The 26,845-nt window shown below is 44.5% G+C and overlaps 2 protein-coding genes across 5 annotated transcripts; both read left to right on the top strand.

Moving 5' to 3' along the window:
- Positions 1 to 80: 80 nt before the first annotated feature.
- On the top strand, positions 81 to 8,007 carry TMEM106A (transmembrane protein 106A). 3 transcript variants are annotated; one of them, XM_051640541.1, is made up of 9 exons: positions 81 to 118; positions 2,034 to 2,182; positions 2,844 to 3,050; positions 3,469 to 3,532; positions 3,930 to 4,089; positions 4,601 to 4,741; positions 5,316 to 5,359; positions 5,977 to 6,030; positions 7,145 to 8,007. In XM_051640541.1, exons 3-9 carry the CDS (start codon positions 2,846 to 2,848, stop codon positions 7,263 to 7,265), a joined length of 789 nt encoding a protein of 262 aa, XP_051496501.1. In that variant the 5' UTR covers positions 81 to 118; positions 2,034 to 2,182; positions 2,844 to 2,845; the 3' UTR covers positions 7,266 to 8,007. The 3 variants fall into 3 exon arrangements, with proteins under 3 accessions (XP_051496501.1, XP_051496502.1, XP_051496500.1); XM_051640542.1 differs by lacking the exon at positions 81 to 118 and adding an exon at positions 1,608 to 1,628; XM_051640540.1 differs by lacking the exon at positions 81 to 118 and having other exon boundaries at positions 1,881 to 2,182.
- Positions 8,008 to 9,066: 1,059 nt separating this feature from the next.
- Positions 9,067 to 22,981, top strand: DHX8 (DEAH-box helicase 8). 2 transcript variants are annotated; one of them, XM_051640173.1, is made up of 23 exons: positions 9,067 to 9,211; positions 9,595 to 9,680; positions 10,060 to 10,132; positions 10,572 to 10,657; positions 11,252 to 11,361; positions 11,479 to 11,784; positions 12,068 to 12,212; positions 12,772 to 12,975; positions 13,462 to 13,549; positions 13,880 to 13,977; positions 14,488 to 14,635; positions 15,018 to 15,199; positions 15,608 to 15,802; positions 15,990 to 16,175; positions 16,683 to 16,893; positions 17,230 to 17,411; positions 18,167 to 18,307; positions 18,597 to 18,752; positions 19,527 to 19,664; positions 20,091 to 20,219; positions 20,578 to 20,774; positions 20,862 to 21,041; positions 21,545 to 22,981. In XM_051640173.1, the coding sequence occupies exons 1-23, from the start codon at positions 9,100 to 9,102 to the stop codon at positions 21,762 to 21,764; spliced, it is 3,573 nt and encodes a 1,190-aa protein (XP_051496133.1). In that variant the 5' UTR covers positions 9,067 to 9,099; the 3' UTR covers positions 21,765 to 22,981. The 2 variants fall into 2 exon arrangements, with proteins under 2 accessions (XP_051496133.1, XP_051496132.1); XM_051640172.1 differs by lacking the exon at positions 9,067 to 9,211 and adding an exon at positions 9,345 to 9,493.
- Positions 22,982 to 26,845: the final 3,864 nt, after the last annotated feature.

The following is a 26,845-nucleotide window of genomic DNA, read 5'->3' as shown; positions in this document are numbered from 1 at the left end:
CGCTGGGCCGGTACCGCCCCTCCCGGGCCGCGCTCCCCGCTGGGCCGGGGCGGGGCCGCCGCGCGGCGCTTTCGGTTCCGCTTTGCCGGGCCCGACTCTTGCCCGCGGCGGGCGCCCGGTAAGCAGGGGAGGCCCGCGGGGGTGCAGGGCTGTGGGGGACGCGGAGCCGGGAGCAGAAGAGGTTCTGAGAGCGGCGGGACCCGCGGGAGCTGGCGAGGTCCGCGGGGCGCCGGTCCTTGTCGAAGCTCCGTTAGTGGCTGCCTCTGGTCTGTTCCCCTGGCAGGGCTTGGGGCTCCGCAGCGTCGCTGGGGCTTGGGACCGGGGGGGGCACGGGTTGTGGTGAACCTGACCAGTGCCTGAGGCCTGTACCTGAAGGGGTTAATTCCACCCACTTCACCTTTTGCTTGGTCTCTCCGATACGCACTCATGACTTTCCCAGCTGTCGAGGTTTCTTGTCTCAGTTCTGTGAAAAGGCTGGTGCTCCTCATCACCGCTTGTTCCTGAAAAGCTAGGAAACATTAACCGAGTGTGTAGGCAAAGCTGCGCACTTTCACTGTCTGGGACCCTCGAGAGACTGCAGAGATGGTGACTTTCTGTACATTGTAACAAGGCACTTCCTGTGTTAGAAAGGCCCTGATCTCTCGGACCTCTTTGTCCTTCCTCTCCCCATGCTGCAAGAGGGTGGGGAGCACTGAATTACTTCAATCCTCTGAGCAGTGTCTTGTGAAATTTCATTGCCGGGGGGGTTCTGGGCTGCTGCAAGGTCTCGGTGACCCTCCCGGAGTGGATGGGCAGTGCTGCAGCAATGTTTACCTCTGCTATTTAAATGAGATCCTGGTTCTTTGTCAGCAGGGAAGGCAGTAGCTGCCCTTGGAATCTACCTGTGTTCTGCCATCATGGCCCAGGTCTGTGGGCTTTTCTGTCACGGAGGGTTTCCACTGCCAGACAGTGATTTTCATCGTGTTAGCCAGGCATTTAACAAGGTTTCCCACAGCATTTTCCTAAAGAAGCTGGCTGCTCGTGGCTCGGATGCACATATGCTTTGATGGATAAAAAACTGGCTAGATGGCTGGGTCCAAAGGGTTGTGTTCAATGGAGTTAAATCCAGTTGGTGGCCTGTCACAAGTGGTATTCCCCAGGGCTCAGTGCTGAGACTGCTTCTCTTTAACATCTTTATTGATGGTTTGGATGAGGGGATAGAGTGCACCCTCGGTGTTCATCTGTTTGAGGGTAGGGAGGCTCTGCAGAGGGATCTGGACAGGCTTGATCAATGGACCCACACCACTTGTATGAGGTTCAACAAGGCCAAATGTTGGGTCCCGCACTTCAGCCACACCCCCTGCTAGCACTGCAGTCTTGGGGAGGAGTGGCTGGAGTGCTGCCCAGCAGAGAGGGACCTGAGGGTGCTGATTGACAGACATCTGAACATGAGCCAGCAGTGTGCCCAGGTGGCCAGGAAGGCCAACAGCATCCTGGCCTGCATCAGGAATAGCATGACCGGCAGCACCAGGGAGTTGATCCTGCCCCTCTGCTCCGCCTTGGTGAGGCTGCACCTCGAGCCCTGTGTGCAGACTTGGGCACTGCAGGATAAGAAGGACATCGAGGTGCTGGAGAGGGTGCAGAGAAGGGTAACTAGGCTGATGAGAGGTCTGGAGAACAGGTCTTAAGAGGAGCTAGGGCTGTTCAGCCTGGAGCAATGAGGGGAGATCTCATTGCTCTCTACAACTCCCTGAAAGGAAGTTGCAGTGAGGCAGGTGTTGGCCTCTTCTCCCTAGTGACTAGTGATGGGACAAAAGGAGATGGGGTTAAGTTGCACCAGGGGAGGTTCAGATTGGATATTAGGAAAAGTTTTTTCACTGAAAGAGTGGTGAGGCCTTGGAACAGGCTGTCCAGAGAAGTGGTGGAGGCACCATCCCTGGAGGTGTTCAAAAAAGGGGTAGATGTAGTGTTTCAGGACATGGTTTAGTGGTTAGGGGTTGTAGGGCAGATGGCTTGAAGGTCTTTTCTAACCTTAATGTTTCTATGATCCCTAGTATGTTTTATAATAGAGCCCTGAGGTGTTACTCATGCAAAGCCTCCATGTCATCTGGGCAAATGTAGAAGCTGCAGTTTACCAAAGCTAAACATCCTACCTGTATCTGAGTCACTGCAACAAGACTGCCTAGAGGAAAGCCTGGCACAGGTAGGAAACTGCATTCAACTGATGACTCTGTAATGAAAATTACAGTTGCTTTTTGACAGCTTGGTATTGTTAATGTTTTTGGGAGCATTACCGGGAGCTGATGTAAATGTTTTTGATTGTTAGAAGCCTGGAAAATTAGTCTATTTTTATAAGTTTTAAATACAGATTAACTGTCTTTAGATTCAGTTATTTTATCTGGTTTTAGATTCTGTTTGTACACTATTTCATTTTAGTCAGGCTGCTGTTAGTAATGCTGTGCTTCATTGGGAATGCTGAGGCCTTGGTGTTTTGGTGAGTTCCCTGTTGGATGCAAGTAAATAACAATCAGTCAAGAACTTGAGAGTTCTTCTGGACTATATTATCTCAAAACCTTCAGGAGATTTGAGTCAGCATTCCCCTCTTTTGGCACATACTATGAGATAAGGAAGAATCTGGTATGCTGTTCTCTAGGGTGGTATTGTCAGATGCTTTTTCTGCAACGAGGATGTCTAGAAGAATGTTTAAAAAGCAACCTCAGAGCTGTTCTTTAAGGAGCTTGCAACATGTTAGGTTACTTGTGATCTACTACAAATGCTAACGGTGCTGCTCTTGGAGGTTGGTTCAGAGACAATTTTCTTAATGCCTTTTTGTGTTTGACGCCAAGTGAGAATTCTTCTTTCAGTCATGGGTGGAAAACTTTCACTGTTCTGGAAAACACCTGGCAAAAAGGAAGGTGAAGGCAAACTGATCTTACCTAGGCAACCGGATGCTGAAGATGAGATCAGCAATTATGCCAGTATCAATGACTCTGCTACGTCCTGTGTGGGGATTGCATATCGAAGCTGTGTCAACTGTCCAACATGTCAAGGAACAGGAAGGATCCCTAGGGGTAGGTGATTCTTTTGAGCCTTCTGGGACTGGTACATGTCTATTTGTCTAAAGACCTTTGTTAAACCAGTTGGTCTATATTGCATCCAGTCTAGCAATGTTCTGTGTTGGTTCCTCCAGCTCACTTGTGACTTCTGTGGGCTGCTTCTGTTTCAGGAGGGTGGGGTGGGTAGGCAGGTAGTGCTGTGTGTGGGTGATTACTCTAAGCCCACCCTAGAACCCCTGAGGAGTTGTTTTTGCATAGAGATGGGAATGCTCAAACTGAAATCTTAATTGCATCATACTTGCCTTCTAACTGGACAGCATTACTTGTGAAGTGAGTGTGGATGCACACTAGGCTGCCATGCAATGTCCTCCAATGCAGATTGCTTTTATTTGTGTGCTTAGTGTGGTCTCTTATCTGCTCCCACCCCTTTCAGAGCAAGAGAAGCAGCTAGTGGCTCTGATTCCTTATGGTGACCAGAGGCTGAAGCCTAGGCGAACGTAAGTCTTCTCAAGTTTTCCCTTTTTCTCATCTTTTGAATGTTTCTTCTGCATATGAAGGAAAGCCTCAGTCCTTTGGGTGTTTGGCTCTTTGTGCTCTGACTTGCAGTAGGTTTGGTGTTCACCGTATCTCTTCAGCAATAGCAGATGCTGAACAGCCTGTATGCAGTTGCTGGGGATCTCCAGGAGTTTGTACTATAATGCACCATGTCAGTGTGTGAGACTCTACTCGGCTTCTGCTGTGATTTGGTAGCTGGCAAATAGTTCTGCACAAATCCATCCCGGTTTTCTGGCACCCAAGCTTTTATGTTCTCCTCCCTTTGAGCTGGAGCAGAACTACAGGTGCTTGCAGCTCACAAACCAAGAGAATGATTGTGTCCCTGGTGCTGTTTTGCAGGAAACTCTATGTATGTCTTGCTGTGACAATCTGCCTGCTGACAACATCTCTCAGTATTTTCTTCCTGTTTCCTCGCTCCATTACTGTGCTGCCTGCAGGGCTGAATGCCTCCTCCATTGGCTTTGATGTCACCACCACCAGCATAAACCTCAACATGACAGTAAGTGCTCAGCCCACAGTCGAAGAGCAGAGCTAAAGGGCTGCTGTACTACTCCTTGTGTAGGCTAACTAATTGATCACTGTCTGTAGTTAGTCTTGCTGTTCCTATCATCTTATTCCACACTCCGGCTGATTGGAATCAATGTCCAGAGTGTGTTACAGCATCAGAAGTGTGGCCAGCCTGGCTCTGAGCAACTAAGTCACACAAAGTTGCTAAAGGGGCTGTGTAGAAGAAGCACTGTGATTAATTTTGGAAATCCTTTTTCTTTCACATCCCTGAGCTGCTTTGTTGTCCCCCTTTGACTGTCATGGGAGATGTTGCAGACTACACGCCTTTGTAGCCAGGCTGGATACGCATCCGAGGGTTTGAAAGGGATGATGCAGTCCTGTGTTGCTGTAAGGTCTAGCAGGGATGTATTTAAAGTAGCTTTGTAACAGTAACTTATGACCCTGCTGTAAGGTGATCTGTGTTTCAGGGGTTTTTTTTTTTGATTGTTTATTTGTCTCCCTAGAATGTGCTGAATGTAACTAGTAACAACTTCTACCTGGTCACTGTTGTGCAGCTGGACATAGAGGTTTTGCACCAGTCCCTAGTAGTGGGGAAGACCACCATGAAAACCCTACTGAATGTGAGCCCTTTGCAGAGTGGCCAGGTGAGCTCTGCTGCTTCTTGCATTTTCTCCTAAACCACTCTGGATGTCCTGGACAGGGAGGTGCTTATTTTACACTAGATCCACTCCTTTGTCATGTGCCTGCCAAATAAAAGCTCTTCTGCATGCAGCTTCCCCCATCCCCCTGTGGGAAGGGGTGTTGTAAGAATTTACATGTTGCTGAGTTTGAAGCTGCCATGTTCCTGGACAAGGAGCATCTCTCTGTTCTTCAGGTAGGGGGATGAGTTGATGAGTTGTGTGCTTGCCTTAAAATGATGGCAAGCTTAAAAATATGTTAGACAAAATCCTTGTGGGAACAGTTTGGCCACAGCTGATCCATTCTTGGTGTAAAGGTCACGTCTGTGGCCTAGATTACCTTTCTAAGGCCTTTTTAGATCTAATTTCCAATTCTGTTTTCTTACCTACTGTTAAAAACAATTGTTAGGTTAGATCTTGACATTCAGGTTCAGACAACTAATGAGAGTCCAGTTCTCCCTACTTCAGCTTTTTTAATTGTATGCAAATGTAACTGTAGTTCTTGTGTACTTCCTGCTCTCTCTTCTGTTCACATTTGCAGATCTATTATACAGTGGCCAGTAGGATAGTGGACGACAACACCTAGTGAGTAATTCTTAAAGATTACTTTCCTTGCTTTAGCAATATTAGTGCTTACAGGCTTTTCATTACTAGATTTCTTGTGTTGGTCCTGTCTGTAGAGCAAAAGTGACTGTCTGTGTCCTTTTCAGTTTAATGCGTGGTACTGATATGAACAGAAGTCTGGCATATCCATTTTAAACTCCTTTGCTCTTTACTGGTGTTCTTTGCTTAGTGTTGGCTCAGCAATGTCATTTTCTATATATTCTGATAAGTAAGGGACGATATCAATTTGATGTCTAGGTTGTCAATGATCCCATTTGCAAGCAGCTAAAGCTGTCTTGTACTTTGAAAATGAGCAGCAAACTATGTGAAATTCACAAACTCCTGTGCAGACAGGGTCATACATGGCATATTTACAGGGCCCTTGCTTACTAGATCCACAGTTAGAGAGTTACACCAGCCAAAACATGTTTTACTGATGTAGATACTGCTGTGCTTGAAGAACTTTGCCTGCATAGCTGATGTCAGAATATTGCAAAGACATACCTTTGTGGAGAAACAGAAGCAATGGAATACTTGAAGGCAGGAGACACATGGTGAAGGCAGCTCTGATGATATTAACTGTCTCTTTTCTCTTGTAGTAACATTTGCACCTGGACAAAAGTCAAAGTTCACAATGTTCTGCTGCACATACAGTAAGTGATGCCAGGTTCAGAGCTATAACATCCATGTCAACTACTTTGTTTCTCAGGTGCCTTCACAAAGGTCACAATCACTGTTCTTCATGACCAGAACTGCCTGCAGTGTGAATGGGCTGTTACCCAGATAGATGTGCTGAGGTGTGAGGAGAAGATAATTCTCTAATGCCATTGCTGCCCTGAGAAGTTGCCTGGATTCAGGCAGACTGACAGTTCCAGCTGTCACTGTTGCTTAAAGCAAGCTGGCCTGGGAAATAAACATACTTCTGGAATACTAATTGTAGCTGTCAGGGAGCAATTCTTTGTTCAGAGCTATAAGTACTGACTGGTTTGATTATGCCTGCCTGCCTTGTGGTGTTGAGTGCAGACTCATTCAAACTGGACTCTTTGTGGATGATGGCCTCCAAGTGTTCTTGGATGTGAAGCTGTGATGTGAATTTTAAACAGGTGAACTGTGCAGAGAAGCCACATGCTACTCAAGGCATGGTAACAATGGTGCCTTTTGGACAGCACGATTGTTAAGGTAACATTGTCCTTGGCTGATGCTATGGGCTGACAGGACCTTTGCTGTCTCTTCCTACAAGCTCTCTGTTAGCCAGAAGCTGAAGATTATTCCAGTTATATTTACACTTTTCTGCACTGCATCTCCTCCTGCTGGTACCACACACTGATGGACTCCATGGTGTTAGGAGCAGCTACTTGATGCAAACAGCTATTTAGGTAGCACAGAAAGAGTGATTGAAAGATAGATGCTTTTGTCTAGTTACCTCCATAAACAGCCACCCACTGTGACTTGCTCTAGCACTTTGGGAAGTGGTAAATGCTGAGATGGTCCAGGAGTGTTATGCTGAGGTATTTGGCTTCTAGAATGGCCAGTGCATCTGTTGTGATGGTAGTGATCTTGGAAAGCTTCTTCCAGACTGCATTAAAGAAAGCCTTTACATGTCCAACATTTGAAATTGAGCTGAGGGTATCCTGACTGTTGTGTTCTGGGGCTATGTACTGGCAACAGAACAGAATGGAGGGGGAGCTCACCGTGTGACCTTTGTGTTATGAAAAGACTCATCTGGGACAATCACAAGTACAGTTCTCATCTGCTTTTGCCTTGCAGGGGTACCCTGACCTGCACATACCTTTGTCATTCAGAGCAGCTGGCTTTTGAAGACTACCAATACGTGGACTGCCGGGGAAATGCCACGCTACCTCGCCCACTGTACCACCGCCTGCTGTGACAGGGCCAGGTTGGCAGAGCTTTTGGGTGCAGCTTATTCTCCACCACAAAGGCAAGTCATAAGGAGACAAAGTTCTAAGGCTTCTTCTCAATCTATGCCTTAAGCAGGAGGCTTGGTATTTCCTGGAGAAGATTCCCACCTCTCATTCAAAGATGGTAACATACTTGCCTTTGAATGTGGACTCTGTTGCCCTCAGACTGCAGCTTGCCTTTTTCAGTGCCTTACCATGGCTGACGCTTCAACAGTGACCATGCATGGGGTCTCTGCTTGGCTGGCTGGAGTGGGCCTCACTGTGATTCAGTGCTACTTCGGAGGCAGTGCCCTCTTAGTCAGACTAACTCTAGTTGCTTCCTCCTTGCATAATTATGCACTTCTGTCCTGAATTTAAGTATTTCATAATTTGGAAAAAGGAGGACTGAGGCTTTTTGACTGGATTGTGTCTGCATCACCAGAACGTGCACGGGTGCACAGCTTGCACAACAAGAACAAGAAATAGGACTGATGTCTTGATCTCTGAGTCTTAGGAAAAACTACTGCATGTCATGCCAAAACACCTTCTGAGTGTGGCTCTTGGCTGACTGTTGTTTTAAGCTGTCTAGTGCAGCAGGTGAGAATATGCATTTTTGTATGTGTGTATTTTTAAGCTTATCCACTAGCTTTCCCTTAATGGCATCCATTTCAGTGATAAGAAAACATGTTTTGTATCATGAAGTAAAAAAAATTCTGCTTTCTAGTCAGCACATGCTGTTTGTTGTTGTTTTCTTGTATGCCTTGGTTCTTAGTGCTTTCAACTTGAACAAGCAGGATAGAGTTCATCTGTGACTAGAAAAGCTTAGTTTGCACAAATATCAGGAAAAAGCTGGTTTTGTTTGTTGTAATCTCAAGCTGCAAAACTGCCCAACACACTTTACAAGGAGGAGAAGCCTCAGCAGTTTTGTCTCCTTCCAGGGCTGGCAGCTGTATCCCCCAAACAATGGAGGTTAGTTATTCCTTAGGTTCTAGCTTAGCTGCTGCCTGATGCATTCTAGAGGGTAAAATAGGAGCCTTGGAGTTGCTGGACAGAAATTTTTACACAGCTGTTCAGCATGTTCCTGCATCTGTCCCACAGAATTATAGAACCCAATTGTCGGAACAGTTGAAGACTTAAAAATACACTTCTGAAACCAGCATCTCTTACAGAGCTGTTGCAGTGTTGCTCCTCACTGTCACCCACTGAGATCACACTGAAATGGTAACTGATCAGCTTCCTTCAGCCTCCTTCCTGCCGAGTTCCTGCTATTATCCACTGTTCTGCTGCTGTCACTTGTGCAACCTAAGGCGAGTTACTTGGCCCTTCAACTTTGCTGCGGCCGCTGTGCAGCTCCAAGGACGCAGCGGCTCGTTCATCATCAGGGAGACAGAAGCAGTTACGGGAGAAGAGGCACAGCCCCCTGGAAGGTGCGGGGCCGGCTCGGACAGCTCCGCCTGGCCCTGCGCTCTCCTCACACGGATGTACGAGCTCTAAGGCCGCCACAGCTGCAGCCCCCTCTCCCTGCCCACATCCTCGCATCCCGGCCGGTTTTCAGGCGGTGGCCGCCGGCGGAGGGGGGCCGAGCGGGCATGGCCGTCGCCGCGAATCACGGAGCCGGTGCCACAGACGGGTTCCACGCACGATCCACCCTAGCGCCCTCCAGCCCCCGGTCGCCGCCCCCGGTCGCCGCCCCCGGTCGCCGCCCCCGGTCGCCGCCCCCGGTCGCCGCCCCCGGTCGCCGCCCCCGGTCGCCGCCCCCGGTCGCCGCCCCCGGTCGCGTCGTGCCCCGGATGTGGAAGTTGCGTCCGGTGCGCGGGTGGGATCATGGCGGACCTGGCGGCGCTGGAGGAGCTCGCCAAGCTCGAGTACCTATCGCTGGTCTCCAAGGTCTGCACCGAGCTGGACAACCACCTGGGCATCAACGACAAGGACCTGGGTGAGCGAGCAGTGGCTGGGCAGGCGCCCGCGGGCCGCGCGGCCCTGGGGATCCCGCCGCCTTCGGGTCTGACGGCATCTGCGGGAAGGGCTGATGTGGCCATGTCTGTCGGCCAGGATGTGTTTTGCGTAGACTTTTCGAATTCTGGAAAAACACATGATTTTTTCTTGAAAAAAACTCATCGTGAGCGTGAGAGAACGCTTCGATTTGGACTCCCTCGAAAGGAGTCGGAAGGGAAGCCGCTGCCTTTGCAGCTCTTCCGCAGGGAGATGGACCTTGCTGGTCAGTGAGTTGCCGGGAAAACGGTTTTTATCCAAATGTGAAGTATTTGTACTTTAAAAAAAATATTTGTTCTTAATTTACTTTATGCATTTTCTTCGCAGCCGAATTTGTGATAAGTCTTGCTGAGAAAAATACTACATTTGACACATTTAAAGCAGTTCTTCAGAAGAATGGTGCTGAGTTCACTGTAAGTGAGATCTGAACTTTGTTTACGTGGTGTTCTTATCTTGGTATATTTTATAGAGCTTTTTGTTTGTTGTTGTAAGTCTTTATGATACTTAGATGATGTGTGCACAAGCTCCTCTGGAGTAACTGGATTGGATTATGTAGGTGATTAAAAACTACAGGTAGTAAAATCACCCAAATTGTGTGATCGTAATTATGTTCTGATTCAACTTCTTACATCTTTATTGGATATACATGAAGTCCAGTGATGCTTTCTAAAAATGAACTGCAGCTTCAGAATTGAGTATGTTTTTTTTTTCAATCCTGCTCACTTGTGCTCTGCAAAAATGAAAAGTGTTGGAGTAATTTCTTAGATTCAAGTATTTTATTAAATTTTTCAGGACTCCCTTATTAGCAATTTGCTGCGTCTCATACAGACGATGCGGCCTCCACCAAAACCATCCACGAGCAAAGGTACGTGTGACCTCGGACCAGTCCAGTGGAAAAAGAAAATAAAAACTCAGCTTTCTGAATTTTTTGGCCACGTTTGGTGAGATTGATGTAGTTACAGTTTTGGTCTTGTAAGACAAGACTGTATCTTAACAGTGCGGTGGGAGTTGATCTCTTTTGTTTGTAGTGGATTGGCAAAGCTCTTTAGGCAGTAAAAACATAAGGAGTGCATTATTTAGAGTATTCATGTATTTCACAGATTCACTAATAATTAGAATTTTATTTGTGGGAAAGTAACATTGTAGTCTTTGAATTGAATCTTGAAAATCTGTATCAGTCTTTGCATTCAAATTAAAGTTAAACTCTATGTTGAATTGCAGAAAAGTCAAAAGTGAATTATTCTTCCTCTTCTAAGCTTTTAAGGGCTTTTAAATTTGCTTTTTGTTTTAAATCTCAAAATCAGAGACAACTGTCAAACCCAAATCAGAGAAGGAAAAGTTGAAGGAGTTGTTTCCAGCCCTTTGCAGGCCAGACAATCCCAACGTTAGGGTAAGGCCGTAATGTTTTTTTTTTTTTTAAATGTGGGTTTTGTTTCTTTTTTCCATTTCTATTAGTTTCAAGGTTTTTTCATGTTAATGAATGTCTCCTGCTAATGCATGGATAAAGGTGAACTATGAGAAATGAAATACAGAAGAGGCAGAGGCCTGCTGTTACTGCATGTGGTTATCACAAGCAGCTGTTGCAGCAGTTGCCACATTGAAACTGGTTTGCAGGGTACCTGCGAGATGAGGCTTCTTGTATCCTGGCCTTTCTCACATAGTGTTGAAAGTAATAATGGGTTATGAACTAGACAGAAACTTTGGATGTTCAGATGCTACAAGGGACTTTCATCTTGTATTTCTGTAATAATTTAAGGTTTTGTGATGGAGCTTTCTTTTGTATAAGACCAGAATTGTTTCAATGTTATGGCAGAATAGGGGCAGAACTTCATTACTTTTCCCCCCTATATCACATATTGTGTCTGATCTTTTTTTATCTTGTGTTCTTTCTAAATAGATATGCATGTGATTGCTATCCTTTCTGTAGATTAATTCTCTGTGAAGGACTTTTCATTAGCCTTCTCAGAGAAAGATTCTTTTGCAGACTATGCTGGATGAAGATGATGTGAAGGTGGCAGCTGATGCACTTAAAGAGCTGGAAGCTTTGATGCCCAGTGCAGACAGGCAAGGCAGGCAGAGGAGCAGTGACCACCGGTGGGTTACCAGTATGTCTTTTGTGGGGTGGGTATGGGCAGTTGGTGTTATCTGCTCACTCTGTTCTGATGTGGAATTTCTCTGCAAATATGTAATGTATCTTTGTTTGTTTGTTAGGGCAAAGAAAAAGAGAAAGAGCCGAAGTCACAGCAGGGACAGGAAACGAAGGCACAGATCTCGCTCTAGGTCTGGTTCCAGAACTCGGGATAAGAACAGAGGGAAATCCAGGTACCGGTCCAGGAGCAGAAGTCCTAGTAGGGACCGGAAGGATCGAGAGAAGTACATTGAGAAGAGCAATGAGAGATGGAGAGACAAGCACATAGACCGTCCGCCACCTGAGGAGCCTTCCATTGGAGACATTTACAACGGCAAAGTCACAAGTATCATGCAGTTTGGATGCTTTGTGCAGCTGGAAGGACTAAGGTACCTTCTGACGTTCACAGTAAGCCTGACGCTACTGTCTGAGCTCTCTTTTCTGCTGGTATCTTGAAGAGGTTTTGAAGCTACAGTAACGTATGATGGGTTTTGATGCCAAAATGAAGGTCTGTTTCAGAAAAATAAATTAAACAGAGAATGTTTTCCTTGTAAAAAGTAGTTTATGAATATAATCAGTTGACAACAAAATATTATGATCAGGACTGGATGATTTGAAGGACTGTCAGAATAACAATGCACAACATCTCATGCCCCTTTGTTTCACCTCCAGAAAGCGTTGGGAGGGCTTGGTGCACATCTCGGAGCTTCGAAGAGAAGGACGGGTTGCCAATGTAGCTGATGTTGTAAGCAAAGGACAAAGAGTAAAAGTCAAAGTGTTATCCTTTACTGGATCAAAAACCAGCCTGAGCATGAAGGTGTGGAAGACTTTCCTTCGTGATTATAATAGTGTTTGTGGTGCTAACATTTTTAAAGATTATGCTTCCTTTTGCTCTTCTTCTTGAAAACTAATACGTAACCCTTCAAGTAGGGGTTAAAAAACCGAGTTACTGTTCTGTGTTTGAGTGGCCTATTGCTTTTTACTCATTTTCTGCAGATTCGTGTTTTTAATGTAATGTTCCTAGCAGATTTTTTACTTGATGTGTTATCTAAGTGACAAGACAGACTTCAAGCTCTTGCTATGTTTGTCTCCCCTTTTCAGTCTGAGAGAAGCATTTAATTTTAAATTAAATCACTACCATTACCAAAGCAGAGTAGAGCGTTCCAGGCTTTGGGCTGTAGTTACCTCACAATACCAGCTGGAAAAAAAACAACAACATGCAAAGTAGTATTTTCTGTGTATGGGCTGCTGTTGGCAGTATTCTTCTCTGAGTAATGTACTCTGCTTTTTCTCTTGTGTTAGAGGAAGCACCAATGCTAATAGGTAAGGAGAAGTGCAATACAGTTAGAGTTGATTGATTAATCAATTCCATGTAGGATGTTGATCAAGACACTGGGGAAGACTTGAACCCAAACCGGAGGAGAAATCTGGTTGGAGAAACCAATGAAGAAACCTCTATGAGAAACCCAGACAGACCCAGTCACCTGTCCCTGGTGAATGCCCCGGAGGTGGAGGATGACAGCCTCGAGCGGAAACGCCTCACCCGCATTTCAGACCCAGAGAAATGGGAAATAAAACAGGTGTGTTTTGTATTCTGGGAAAGAGGGTATTGGTAAAATTGCTAGGGAGTTTCGTGAACTAAAATACAGCTCCGTGATTGTTTGTGTAACCTGTTCCTTGCCTCAAAATTGCTGCCTTCTTCCAGTTTGGGACTTACAGCTTAGTGCTATGAAATTAGCCCTGCTTTGAGCTGGAGGTTGGACTAGGTAACCAGTCCCGCTGATGGGGGGATCATCACCTTTACCCAATGACACATGGGTGCTAAAAGTACCATCCTGCCATGCATAAGCCACCAGTCTCACTATGATGGTATGGAGAATAATAAAAGGACTTTTACTCAGAGACTTGGGGACACGTCTTTCAGAATGTAGAACCATTCCTTTGTCCTGAAATCTCAACATTCCTGTGTTGCTGTTTTTACAAGTCTGGCAATAGTATTAGAACGGAGATCTCACAGTTGTGTTTGTTTATGGGTCAAATCCTTGTTGTCTTCATTCTGTTTGCAGATGATTGCAGCTAATGTGCTTTCCAAGGAGGAGTTCCCTGACTTTGATGAGGAGACTGGAATTCTTCCTAAAGTTGATGATGAAGAAGGTAGTATTTTCAAGTAGTCTTATTGTTGTTCTAAATTTCTTGTGTTTCTGGACATGTTTTGGTTCAAAAAGAGATGATGATACAAGTGAATGTGAAGCATCTCACAGTTTGTGGCCATCTTAAACATTTGGAACTAGAATTGCTCTAAACTTACTGACATTTGGAAGTGCCTTGTCTGTGCATTCCTTTAACTTGTAGTGTTTTCACTTTTAAAACTGTAATTACATCATAATCAAGAATACATGGGAAGTACCATTTGAGGAGGTACTTCTATGTACCTGAAATAACATTATGAACTTTTTTCTAAAAACGGTCCCTTGTGGATTGTAGATGAGGACCTTGAGATTGAGTTAGTTGAAGAAGAACCACCATTCCTTCGAGGTCATACTAAACAGAGCATGGATATGAGTCCCATCAAAATAGTAAAGGTAAGATATTCTGAGACTGCAACCAATGTACTTGATTTAATTAAATATTTGGGAATTTGACAACCTGAACATTATTGTGAACCCTGAAAAACATTACCACTGAACTGAAGATCCTTCCTTTACTTATAAAGCTGGTTTCTTACTTAACTGATGACAGCAGAGTAATAGAACAGAAATGTACATTAGTCTGCAGCAACAAGCATTTAACGTGTGTTAGAACAGACTTCCTCTGTTTTGCTTTTTCTTACCTTTTGAAAGTTGAAGGTGGTAAATACTTAATTTTCATTGGTTGTGGTCAAAATTCTTCTGGCTGTTTAGTGTAGAGATGTGCTGTTAGTCATGATCGTGGATGTTCACGAGGCTGAGCTAATGGTAATGTCCTGGAACTCAAATGGATGAAAAGTTAATCTATTTTAAAGCATCTTCAGAAGCTGCTTTTAAAGGATGGTGAAGACAGAGGTAGTTGAAGGATTGGAGGTTGAAATCTTAACTTTTGTTTGTGCTTTCCAGAATCCAGATGGTTCCTTGTCACAGGCTGCAATGATGCAGAGTGCTTTAGCTAAAGAAAGACGAGAACTTAAACAAGCCCAAAGAGAAGCAGAGATGGATTCTATCCCCATGGGACTCAACACACACTGGGTGGATCCTCTCCCTGATGGTAGGTCAGAACACATCGATATGTGAACTGTGCCTTTTTTGTGATAGTGGAGCAACCCAGGAGAGATATCTTGATATTGTCTTGCAAGGCAAAGAAGAAACACTTTGTCACTGAAGTGGAAATAGGAATGTCAAGGGAAAGGTACAAGAATATGCTGCTGTCCATCAAGGATGTGTTACTAAGAGGTGCAATGGACGGTTAAGCAATTTTTACATGGGAATTGATGTGATAGTGGGAGTATACGTCTAGTATACATCTAGGAACTTAATAAAGACTTCAGCACATGAGTATAGAAGGCATGGATAGTGGAACAGATGGAGCAAAGATCTCAGGGTCTGTGCTGTGTGAATCTAAATATAATAGTGAAATTATTTATTTCTAGTGGATGGAAGACAAATAGCTGCAAACATGCGAGGTATTGGGATGATGCCCAATGATATCCCAGAGTGGAAGAAACATGCATTTGGTGGCAACAAAGCTTCTTACGGTAAGAAGACTCAGCTTTCCATAATTGAGCAGAGAGAGAGTCTGCCAATCTTCAGACTGAAGGAGCAACTAATACAAGTAAGACTTCTAAAATTACATTCTTGTTTGAGCATGCAGCAACTTAAAATAAAATAGCTTGTCAACAGGTGAATAGCTAGTTGATAATTTAAGTGCAGACTGTAGTTCAGAATAATTATTTTAAAATATGATATATTTGTATATTTTAACAAAGCTCTAGATATTTATTGATGTAAGTCAAAACTGAAACTAGGATCATGTTGGCAAGGGATGAGTCAGCTAAACAGTTAAGTAGTTTGCTGACTTGATCATTTAAGAACATTTGTGTGATTTTCGGTCTAGGTCAGCTGGAGCAAGAGCAGTAGGTGCTCAGTCTAATCCTAGATATGCTGTGCTGATTTTCTTGCTTGCTTGGTTTGGTTCTTGTTTTTAAATTTTGACAAGTGTATCTATTCTCGCCTTTTCTAGGCGGTGCATGACAATCAGATTCTGATTGTTATTGGAGAGACAGGATCTGGGAAGACAACACAGATTACCCAGTACCTGGCCGAAGCAGGGTACACATCAAGAGGAAAGATTGGGTGTACCCAGCCTCGCAGGGTGGCTGCAATGTCTGTTGCAAAGAGGGTGTCAGAGGAATTTGGTTGCTGCTTGGGACAAGAGGTGAATTTCTGTGCTGAAGGATGTGCCAAAATAAGCGTGAGGAAAAGCAGGAAAAATCAGTACTGGAGCTAGTTTGCTCGTGTGTCCATGTGTCTGTTTCCTTGTAAAATGAGCTTGCAGAATAATCAAAATGGAAATTAATGGTGCTAATAATTCTGTAGCTTCAATTTCTGTGCAACTCTTCTAGGTTGGCTACACCATTCGATTTGAGGACTGCACTAGCCCTGAAACTGTTATCAAATACATGACAGATGGTATGTTACTGAGGGAGTGCTTGATAGATCCTGATCTGACTCAGTATGCCATTATCATGTTGGATGAAGCCCATGAGAGGACCATACATACAGATGTGCTCTTTGGACTCCTGAAGAAGGTAACGTAGCATCTGATTTTTATTGCCTCAGTGTCCTCTGTATGCTACTTGTAGGTAGGAGCACACAGAGTGAGGCAAGGTCACATGGGTCAAATTCATTCATGTGCTTGAAGAGTCTCTTCTGAAGCAAAGCAAATGCTCCTAAGGGTTTATAGTTCAAATTTTCATAAGATGAGCCTCTGTGTTAAGATGAAGCAAGCAAAGTTCAGCAGAAACAATGAGAATGGCAGTCCAGGATGCTCATGATGATGGATGGGCAGAGGAGGAGTGTTCTTCCTTTGCTCTTCCTTCTTTGACAAGGGCTTTGTGTGATAGGTGCTGCTAAGACAGGTTTCAAATGTGACCCTGGTAGTCATCTGTTTAAAATTCTGGATACTGGAATGAGCTGCCCCTCTACTCAGGCATGAAAGTGCCTGATAGTACTGGTCGTATTTCTCTGATTTAAGTGCCATATGTTAATAGTCCTAAAGGCAATAAATGACTTGAGAACTTTCTGTCCTGTTACAGACCGTGCAGAAACGGCAGGATATGAAGTTGATAGTTACGTCAGCAACGCTGGATGCTGTGAAATTCTCTCAGTATTTCTATGAAGCACCAATCTTCACAATTCCTGGAAGAACATACCCAGTAGAAATTCTGTACACAAAAGAGCCAGAGACAGATTATTTGGATGCCAGTCTGATTACAGTAATGCAGATCCACTTAACAGAACCACCAGGTGAGTGGAGAATGGCATAGGATGGTTGGTGATTCAAGGACTCTAGTACCTATGAGCAAAGCCTCTGTATGAATCATGGATCACTTATTAGTAACATGAGCAAAATGCTTTTGGCACTCTTATCTATTGTTTGCAAATACAGTAAATAAAGTGCTGAAAAACTTGGGTGAAAGACTGAAGTATGTTGCTTCTGGCAAAGACTTGCTGCCCAGAGGTTAGCAAAAGTTGGGGATCCTCTCCTTTAAATGGAAAAAAATGAGGGATGGAAATGTGGTAATGCAGGAGTTTTACTGAGCAGAACTGATTCTGTGGATGTTTTAATTTCTTTCTGTGTAGGTGACATTTTGGTGTTTCTAACTGGTCAGGAAGAGATTGACACTGCCTGTGAAATCCTCTATGAGAGGATGAAATCTCTAGGACCTGATGTTCCAGAGTTAATTATTCTACCAGTATATTCAGCCTTACCCAGTGAAATGCAAACTAGGATCTTTGACCCAGCCCCACCAGGCAGCAGAAAGGTAATTTCAGCTAAGTATAGCTTCATCTTCTGCTGACACATTTTAGTAGTGGAGTGTATTACACTGCTAATAATATCTTCCCTTTTTTTTTTTTTTTTTTTTTTAATCACTTCTGTTAGTTACGACTTCACACAAAATTATGTAGTTTTGGAAAAAAAGGTGGCCTATGTGTAGCTTTGGGCATGGTTTTAGTTGTGTACGTGTCTACACGTGTTACCTAAGCCTTTGAAAATGCATATAAAGTTATTTGGTGTGGTAAACCTCTGTGTGGGGTGTTCTTTGTGTTTTGTTTTTTTTTAATGCTGCCTTTAAAGTATATTAACTTTAGAGAAGTCTAAGCACTGTTCCTGTTGGATGGATGTAAATATCCTACCAAATAGCTAATGAACATCTAGAGTGATATTCTCTGGAGGATTCCTCTTTAAATATGGACTGTGTTTGAGTGATAGGCAAAAATTCTTTCTGAAGTCTGCACTCTGCTTACAAACTTAGAATGATCTTCCACTGGCTTTTAGTTATGGATTTTATTGTGCTCTTTTCCCATGACCCAAACCTAAATAAAAGTAGATTCCGTCTTTGTAGATAACAATTCTTTCTATACCTTGGTGACCACGTTTCCTTTCAATCTTAGATTATAGTAGTTGCATTTATAATAAACTGCTCATACCATGTAAAATGGGGTTTTGAAGTTGAACAGCGTGGTTGGCTTGGCAACAAGAGACAGAACTGGTACTGAATCAAGCTGTTGTTTGCAGGTTGTCATTGCCACTAACATTGCTGAGACATCTTTGACTATTGATGGAATATATTACGTAGTTGATCCTGGCTTTGTGAAGCAGAAAGTTTATAACTCCAAGACTGGAATTGACCAGCTGGTTGTTACACCAATTTCTCAGGTACGCGTTTTGTGTTTGACTTGTTTTTTTTTTTTACTGCTGGCAATGTGTATTTTGATGATGTGGCATCCAAACATGTGGAAGCAAAGTGAGGCAATGATAAAACCACATTTTTGGTAGCTGTCTGAGACTCCTTCGGCCTGTGGCTGAAAAATACTTGCTTTCCTGGGTTGTATTTGAAATGTCTTGCTATTAATACAAGTAAAACTGTGAATTATTAGTAATATTTATATTTGTTTTCACCTGTGCCTGTTTGCACATCTTCATTGAGATGCCTTCTTACCTTTAGGCTCAAGCAAAGCAGCGAGCAGGAAGGGCTGGGAGAACAGGACCAGGAAAATGCTATAGGTTATATACAGAGCGTGCTTATCGAGATGAAATGCTGACCACCAACGTGCCTGAAATCCAGAGAACAAATTTGGCCAGTACAGTACTTTCCCTGAAGGTGAGTATTTCACCACTGTGTAGCAAGCCAACATGATCATAAGCGTTGCAATAAAAGAGCCTGTGCCTTTATAAGCCTTGTGAAGGATTGGTGTAATTTCAGATCCTTCTAGTGAACAGAGCTATTTTGGAGACTGCATCAAATGCAGTTCTTGGGCAGTGAGCTTGCTTGAGTGTTTTCCTGTTGAGGCTTATAGTGTTGAATGTCCACGTAAAATACAAATCTCAGCTGCACAGAGCAGCTGAGTTAGTTGCAGGAGACATACTGGTTTAGAGTGGTTTTTAACCTCTAAACATAGGCATCATCTAAGTGTGGGCCATCCTGGTGGGAGTCTGCAAACTGAATCTAATGCAGTTCACAGCAGCTGCAGAAGTTGCTGCCATTCCCCCTTCTGGGAGCAAGTGGAGACACATCTAGTGTCCATTGGACCTGCCATGCCTCACCGGTTTACAAGGCAGGAAGTCCTCAAAACGAGCATTTAGCCTCTGTATCTCCTCGATTGAATCATCTTGCTTGAGAGACGTGTGGAATAGTACCTGGGCAGCAGACCAGAGGACTGCCATGGACTGTGGCCACAGGCCACTGCAGATTGTCTCGGGTGTAGAAGTACACAGGTACTCGTGACAGCAGCTGCAGTCAGGGTAAGGACAGGAGGCTAGGGTTGCTTAAAGATCTCGAGGTGCCTCATTGTTTGATGATATATATCTCTGTCTGGAGTTCTGTGTCTTCCTTCTCAGTGTTTTAACTTGGGTTTTCTTCACTACCTCTGTTCAGGCTATGGGCATCAATGATTTGCTCTCCTTTGACTTTATGGATGCTCCCCCAATGGAAACTCTCATAACTGCCATGGAGCAGCTGTACACCCTGGGAGCTCTGGATGATGAAGGGCTGCTCACTCGACTTGGGCGCAGGGTAGGCAAAATAGAATCCTTCTTAGCACTGGCTGGGTTGTGAATATTTAGGGGGTGATGTGAGAGTAGTTGTATAAAGACTTCCCTTGCATTGTTGGTTTACTTCTCCTATTATTCTCTTGTGCTTTATTGGTAGCTTTTTACTTATTGTAGTTATACATCTTCTTTTTAAGGAGCAACTATTATTTTTCCCTAGCTGTAAGGTTACTTCTATTTACATCTAAACATTTTCTGTAAGTATTGGGATATTCTTGTGGTGGTGAATAGAGACAAATAATTTGTTTCATGTTGAGTAAAGTTTATCTGGGTAGAGCACACTTGCATTGGAACGGAAGCATGGAAGAAAGTGCATTGCTGTCTTTTGTACTGAGAGAACTCTAGGTTTTACCAAGATGTTGCAGAGTGCCCTGAAACAGATTTCTTGCAGATGGCAGAATTCCCTTTGGAGCCTATGTTGTGTAAGATGTTGATCATGTCTGTACATCTGGGATGCAGTGAGGAAATGTTGACAATTGTCTCCATGCTGTCTGTACAGAACGTGTTCTACAGGCCAAAGGTAAGGAATGCAGCCAAGAATCGGCGGTGTTACGGTTTGGGTGGTTTTTTGCATGCCTGCCTCAGGTGTTAGAGAGTGAGCATATTTGCCAAAAGAAACATATAACTTGATTAGTCTGTGCTTATACATTCAATTTCTGATGTACCTTTCCTTTCATACACCTAAGTTTGGCTTATAGAGAGCAGTCCTAGTGACCTCTCATCCTTAGTCCTTAGTCACTCACCACTCAACATTTTGTGTTGTCTTTTCAGTCTTAAGTAGTCATGGTATGAATGACAAGGAGCCTGTGTCGTCCTTCATGTTGCAAAAGGTTTGTCTCTGATGTACATACGTGACTGATACATATTTTGTATATTAGGATAAACAAGCACTTGCTGATCAAAAGAAAGCTAAGTTCCATCAGACAGAAGGTGACCACCTCACTCTCCTGGCTGTGTACAATTCCTGGAAGAATAATAAATTTTCAAATCCCTGGTGCTATGAAAATTTTATTCAGGCTCGATCCTTACGCAGGGCCCAGGACATCCGCAAGCAGATGTTGGGCATTATGGACAGGTGAGCATGTCGAGAAGGACTCGGTAGTGACTTTGTTTTCTTAGTGTTCTTACACTGTAGTTGCTAAACAAAATTTGCATCTGGCAGGCACAAGCTGGATGTGGTATCCTGTGGGAAGGCAACAGTTCGAGTCCAGAAGGCCATCTGCAGTGGCTTCTTCCGAAATGCAGCAAAGAAGGATCCCCAGGAAGGTTATCGGACACTCATTGATCAGCAAGTTGTCTATATCCACCCGTCCAGTGCTCTCTTCAACAGGCAGCCAGAATGGTAAGGAAGGCAATATTGAGTAATTTTCTATTTCCCTTCAGACCTTGTAACTGAAAGGTTGTGGTGTGTGCTGCTTGTAGAGTAGGCTGCTGATTTGTCAGCCGTGAGAGAAGTTTCAAGTTTGCTTTTGGCTCTTTCCACTGCTAAAATTAGAGTCTTTGCAGAGATGGGACTTGGGAGCCAAGGCCAAGCCTGAAGCCTGCAGTCCTGTGCCTCTGTATTGTGGAAGTGAGTTTAAAACACTGAGTGTTGGGACGGGGAAAGAGGGAGAGGGAAGGAGTGGGAGGAGAGAGATAATTGTTTTAAACGGAATTAAGTAGTTCTGTGCTGAGGAGTAGTTGTAACATAGGAGAGGAAAAGGATTGTTCTTTTGGAGCTTATAAGGAGCCTTATGCTGAAGGAGTGTGAAATGGAGATAATGGGGCAATTTGAGATAGTGCAGCCCTTGCTGAGTCTCTTTGTTTGGAAAGACTGGTTTCCAACACTGCTGTCTCTTTTCACAGGGTGGTGTACCATGAACTGGTGTTGACCACCAAGGAATATATGCGTGAAGTGACAACTATTGATCCTCGCTGGCTGGTGGAATTTGCACCAGCTTTCTTCAAGGTTTCTGATCCAACCAAGCTGAGCAAACAGAAGAAGCAGCAGCGGCTGGAACCCCTGTACAACCGCTATGAGGAGCCCAACGCTTGGAGGATATCACGGGCGTTCAGGCGGCGATGAGCCTGGTTCCCTCATGGACTCTTACTGGTTTTGTATATGTGAGACTGTCATTTTTGCACTGTTCTAAGTGTCCTGAAAGAAAGGACATTCTTCAGTTGAAGATTGCCTACAAAATCAATAGAGAAGTATTTTTGGAGCAGAAGCACAAGGGGGCAATGTGTGCTTGTGTCGGCTACCCCTCATATTCCACAGCCTTATGACAAATGTCCTGGGTTTCCTCAGTATGTTTCATCATTTCAGAAGTGGTTCTTGAAGCAGCTCTTTAGTCATTCCTCTTTTAAGAGGCAAAACGTAGGACTTGGAAATCTGGGCTCTCAGCTGAACTCCAACAAAATATTATGATTTAAGGAAGAGTAGTTCGCCAGCCTGTGTTCTGAATGACTAGACAAGTAGGAGCTGGAATAGTTTGTTTCTTTATGCTGCTAAAAGGGATTTATTTCTACTTATGCTTTTGGACAGTGGCTGTTTTGGGGGGAGCTGCTTGTTCTCCATTTTTCCTGTTTTATGTATTTGGTTGTTGAGTGTAACTATTTGTCTTAGGCAAAGCATCTGCATTGAGATACTTAGTATCTGTGGCTTTGGGGTAAGGCAGGAAAGAAACCCAGCTAGAGTGTCAGTTATACTTACACAATGGCACAGGTCAGACTGCAAGTCTTACCCTTCATCACCATCTCCTGTGTGCTGAAGGCTAGTATATCAAATGGTAATTAACCACATCCACTCTGTAGCATGGCTCTGTCTGTGAGCATAAGTGGTTACAGATGTTTAGACTTCCTGCACAATGTGTCTTGTGTTTTATTTCCACTTAAAATGTTTGGTGACATCACAACTATTATTTTTTCTAATAGAGTATGCTTTTGCAGCTAAAATATCTCTAAAACATTGTGTAACAGTTCCTTGTTTAAAACAAAGTTTACCATTCATTGTGTGCTGTCATGCTGAAGCTATCTGTAAATTATTTTTTCTGTTCCAAGCAGATGAAACCTATTTGACTCCATAGCTGCAGATACTTTTTTTTTTCTTTTCAAAGCTGGCACATTTGCTGAAATTATTGTTGAAATGAGTAGAATGAAGTTGGTTGGTTGTTTTACACTCAATGAATTTGAAGAGTGTTTCACGCTGAAAAATAGCTATGTTGGAAATCTGTCTATGTACAAAGGTGGGCAGGGATGTTGTATATACTGTTTTATTATATTATATAAATGCCCTGAACTTTCCTGTGCTGCTAGGTCTTCATTAGGTTATATGGAATTAGAATGTTCCTAAGTTTGGAGGCTGCTTTCATTATAGCGTTAGGCAGAGAAGGTTGTCCTGTTGAGCACTCTTCCGAGTGTATTTTCCTTCCGTGAACTCTGCAGCTGCATCTGTTACTGTTCTCTATCGCAAACTGGACTCGGCAGCAAATGTGGGTGACGGAGGCCAGAGTCCCAGTGACAGTCCACAGAAGCTTTGGAGCAGCCGAGCGCGGCCTGGCCCGGGGGGGCCGGGGGGGGCGGCCTGGCCCGGGGGGGGCCGGGGAGGGCGGCCTGGCCCGGGGGGGCCGGGGGGGGCGGCCCGCGCGGTGAGCGGGAGCGCAGGACGCGGGAGCGGCGGCAGCAGCCGGAGCGCCCAGCAGAGGGCGCGCGAGGGAACCGCTGAGCACCATGGGCAGGGGCGCTGTGATTGGTCCGCGCGGGTCACCTGACCTGCTCGCCGCGGGCAGCGCTGCAGCCGCAGGCCGGGAGCGGCGGTCTCAGGTCAGTGTGGCCGTAGGCAATTTTTATCCTCTAAAACCAGGATAGCATTGCTGGTCATGTTCCCCAGAGGCAGATGCGGTGTCCGTCGCCTACCTGGGGTCCTTATTCTGCTTGCAGAGATGTAAATCTAGAATGTATGGAGCAGATCCCCCTTTGTCTCCAGCTCCAGCGGCACGTGCCACAGGCCAGTTTCCAGGTGTTCCCTGATTGTCCCGAGCAAAAGATTCACAGCTGAAGAGGAACTCGCATTCATGTGTACACACTCACATCCAAAGCCAACCTTTTGCCCTTAATGCAGGAAAGATAAATATGATTTATACAGCCAGCCCCACATGTGCTCCATCTGCTATAGTAACTACCTTAACCTCATTAATTACCTTGTTACCAGAGCCAGTGAGACAACAATGTGCTACTTACACAATGAAGGCTTTGTTTTTTAGTAATTCAGTTTTCATGAGATTTCTGTGACAATTGCAGAAGGCAGGGATACTAATCCATTAACAGTTTCTGGAATTTTTCATTTGTAAGTGTATTGTTCTTTCAAGCCAGCTGGGAATACAGTGAGCGAGTATCTGATTTTAGCAAATGTTTTTTCTGTGTGTATGTTCTGTAACCTTCATAAATCCTCTGGATGGTCTGTCCATACACTTGAGGTGGAGAAGTAGGGCTGTACTGACCTGGATATGCTCGTTTCTTTGAATAAAAAATTATATTGTAGACATATAGGACAGTCCAAACACAGCTCTGCAAGCTACACTGTTGAGTGCAGAAAAGCCTTGTATTTGAGTTCAACAGTAGTTCACTTTTGCTAGAAAAAAGGTGAGAAAGTGCAAGTGAACTGGATCATATTTAGTCAGTGGCAGATCCTGGTTATTTTGGAATGTGAATGTTAGTTTCTACCAGTTAGGTTTGCCACAGTGACAGTGTCTGAAAAGCTTGTTGATGGAAATCCCGTGTTAGATTTTCTCATCCTGCCACTCTTCTCAGCACTGCTACAAATGATGCATCAGCCCTTCTGACCTGTCTGCAGGCCCTAGCATGTTGCTGAGGCTTTGCTGAGCCAGGTGACTTCGGCCATTTGTGCTGTATACTGCCTGAAAAAAGTGAATGCACTTACTAATAACTCTCTTGCCTTCCCATTCGGTGTTCAGCCTATAAAGTGAGATTTGCTGGTGTCCTTGTTCTTCATATCACTATTCATACTGATTTCAGGGTATGGAAATTGGTAATAGAAAGATCTCCTGGTGTAGCCTCAGCAAATTGCATCAGTTAGATCAGCTCTGCTGGGCAACCTGCTAATACTAGGGGTAATTCCTTTGCCCTAGACACTGCATTCTGATGGTACATCTGGGACATGCTGTAATGTTATGTGTCAATTATTTACTATGACCAGAAAATAACTTTGCATCCTGCTCAGGGTAATAGATTTGTGGTGCTTTCTGCTGGGCTTTGTAACAAAATGTTGCTATTGCAGGAGTAACAGCAAAGCCATCACAACAGTAGTGACCACATGGAAAAAAAATATATAGAAAAAATTACATTACGAAGAAATGACTGCTGAGAATTTATGTCTGGCTAGAATAAATCTTTAATCTAGTAAGGAAACAATAGTAAAAAAGGTGTGAGAATGTTAGGTGTATTTGCATACAGATGTCAAGAGTGTGTGTCATGAGCAAAACTATATTTAGAGGGTTTTTCATTAAAAAGAATGATGTCTTTCTTACCTTTGTTACCCCCCTAATGCAGAGCAAAGCTCAGCTGTGGATTTGTATGGTGAAGGGGTACTGGCTTAAAGGTGTGCCATGCTGGCTGTATGAGCTGTCCCAGAAATGTACTCTTCTCCCCCCTCAAGTGCCAAAGCATTCAGCTTGGGCAAAAACAGCTCTGCTGTCTGTACCAAGAGTTGTTGCAACTTTGCTTGTATGAACAGGAATGTGTGTGACTAGATAACAAAGCTGACACATCTTCTGTGTGCTGACAGGGCTGGCATTTTCAGGACCGACATTTATGACAATTCTCTGTTACCTCCAATGTCTTTCCCTAATTAGCTGCCTCTCTGTCCTGCTGAACTGGAAGGAGTGTGTATTGACTCCCAACTTTCTGATCTGTTTGTTATAATTCTCTGCCCTTTGGAGGTCACTGCTGCTCAATTATGAGAACCTGATCTTGCTGATTCCCAGAACTGCTCTGCAGCTATTGATCTGTTGCACTGACTTGACAAACCTCAGTGAAACATGGAGCTAAAATTTCATACAAATGTGAACTAGCTCCCTGAATTCACTTTCTGGCAGGAAGATTGGCTGGGCAGTCTAGTCCAAAGAATATGGGATAAATGTAAGATCCTTGGGAATTCTGCAGACTGAGATACCAAAGAAAAGCATGCTACTAGTCTCATTCATTAGAAACACAGTGTTGCAGCAGGGTACAGCCTGCACCTACATTTTGTCTCTAGAAGGCGTAAAGGCGGTGCCCTGGCTGTGTTGGGTTAGGTGCAGTGTGAAAGGGCTCCTCCACCTCAGGGAACCTTGTGTCCTTGCTGTAGCCTCTGCTGAGGCCTGTGTGGGTGGCTGTGACCTGGCAGGGCACTCAGCTCTGCTGCTGGGGACAGGGCGCCGCCCCTGGCTGGCATGCCCTGCTCAGTCGATGGTAACACTTGTTTTCCTAGCAAGCAACCTGGAAGTACCACTGCTCAAGAGATGAAGTTCAGGGAAAACCTAATTAAAACCACGGAGCTTGACTCAGTGGCCAGTGTACTGTCAGTGTGGAAGTGTGGGCAACGTTCACTGCAGAAGTGTTCCCTTGACACCAAGCGCAGCCAGAGGTTACGTATTTCATTGTGGTCTTTCAGTCCTGGCTGTATGACTGATTGTGAGGATGTGAAGGGAGTAAAGTGTTCATCTCTTGAACTCCACCAAGATTCAGAAATAAACATGCATCCCCAGACTCTCTGGATCAGCTTCCTAAAGCTGCAGCTGCAAGCTGGTGCCAAGGAGATAGGCAGAGCAAGTTCAGAGGGCAAGGAAGTAGGCCAGGGGCTCAGTGAAGGTGCACTGCCCAAAGACATAGATCAATTTATTAATTGTAGTATTTTTACACTCATAAATAGTAAAGGCAGTTTCTTTTGGGTTCCCCTTTACTCTCACTTCTGGGACACCAGAGGAAGTGTGCTTGCCAGCTGGGAGCAGTGCAAGGCAGGAGAGCCAGGAACTGCCAGAACACCAAGTCTCTGGACTGCACAGGGCGCATAGGCATCATCAGAACACCACAGAGTACCACAGCCTCTCCTCAGGCAGGGAGAGCTGCCTTTCCTGGCCCTCATGCTCAGGGACAAGGCTGGGAGGGTTG

The sequence above is a fragment of the Apus apus genome, chromosome 25 (assembly GCF_020740795.1).
Source record: "Apus apus isolate bApuApu2 chromosome 25, bApuApu2.pri.cur, whole genome shotgun sequence".
NCBI classification, from domain to species: domain Eukaryota; kingdom Metazoa; phylum Chordata; class Aves; order Apodiformes; family Apodidae; genus Apus; species Apus apus.
Note: the sequence above shows the minus strand (reverse complement) of the source record. Positions and strands in the feature narration are given on the sequence as shown.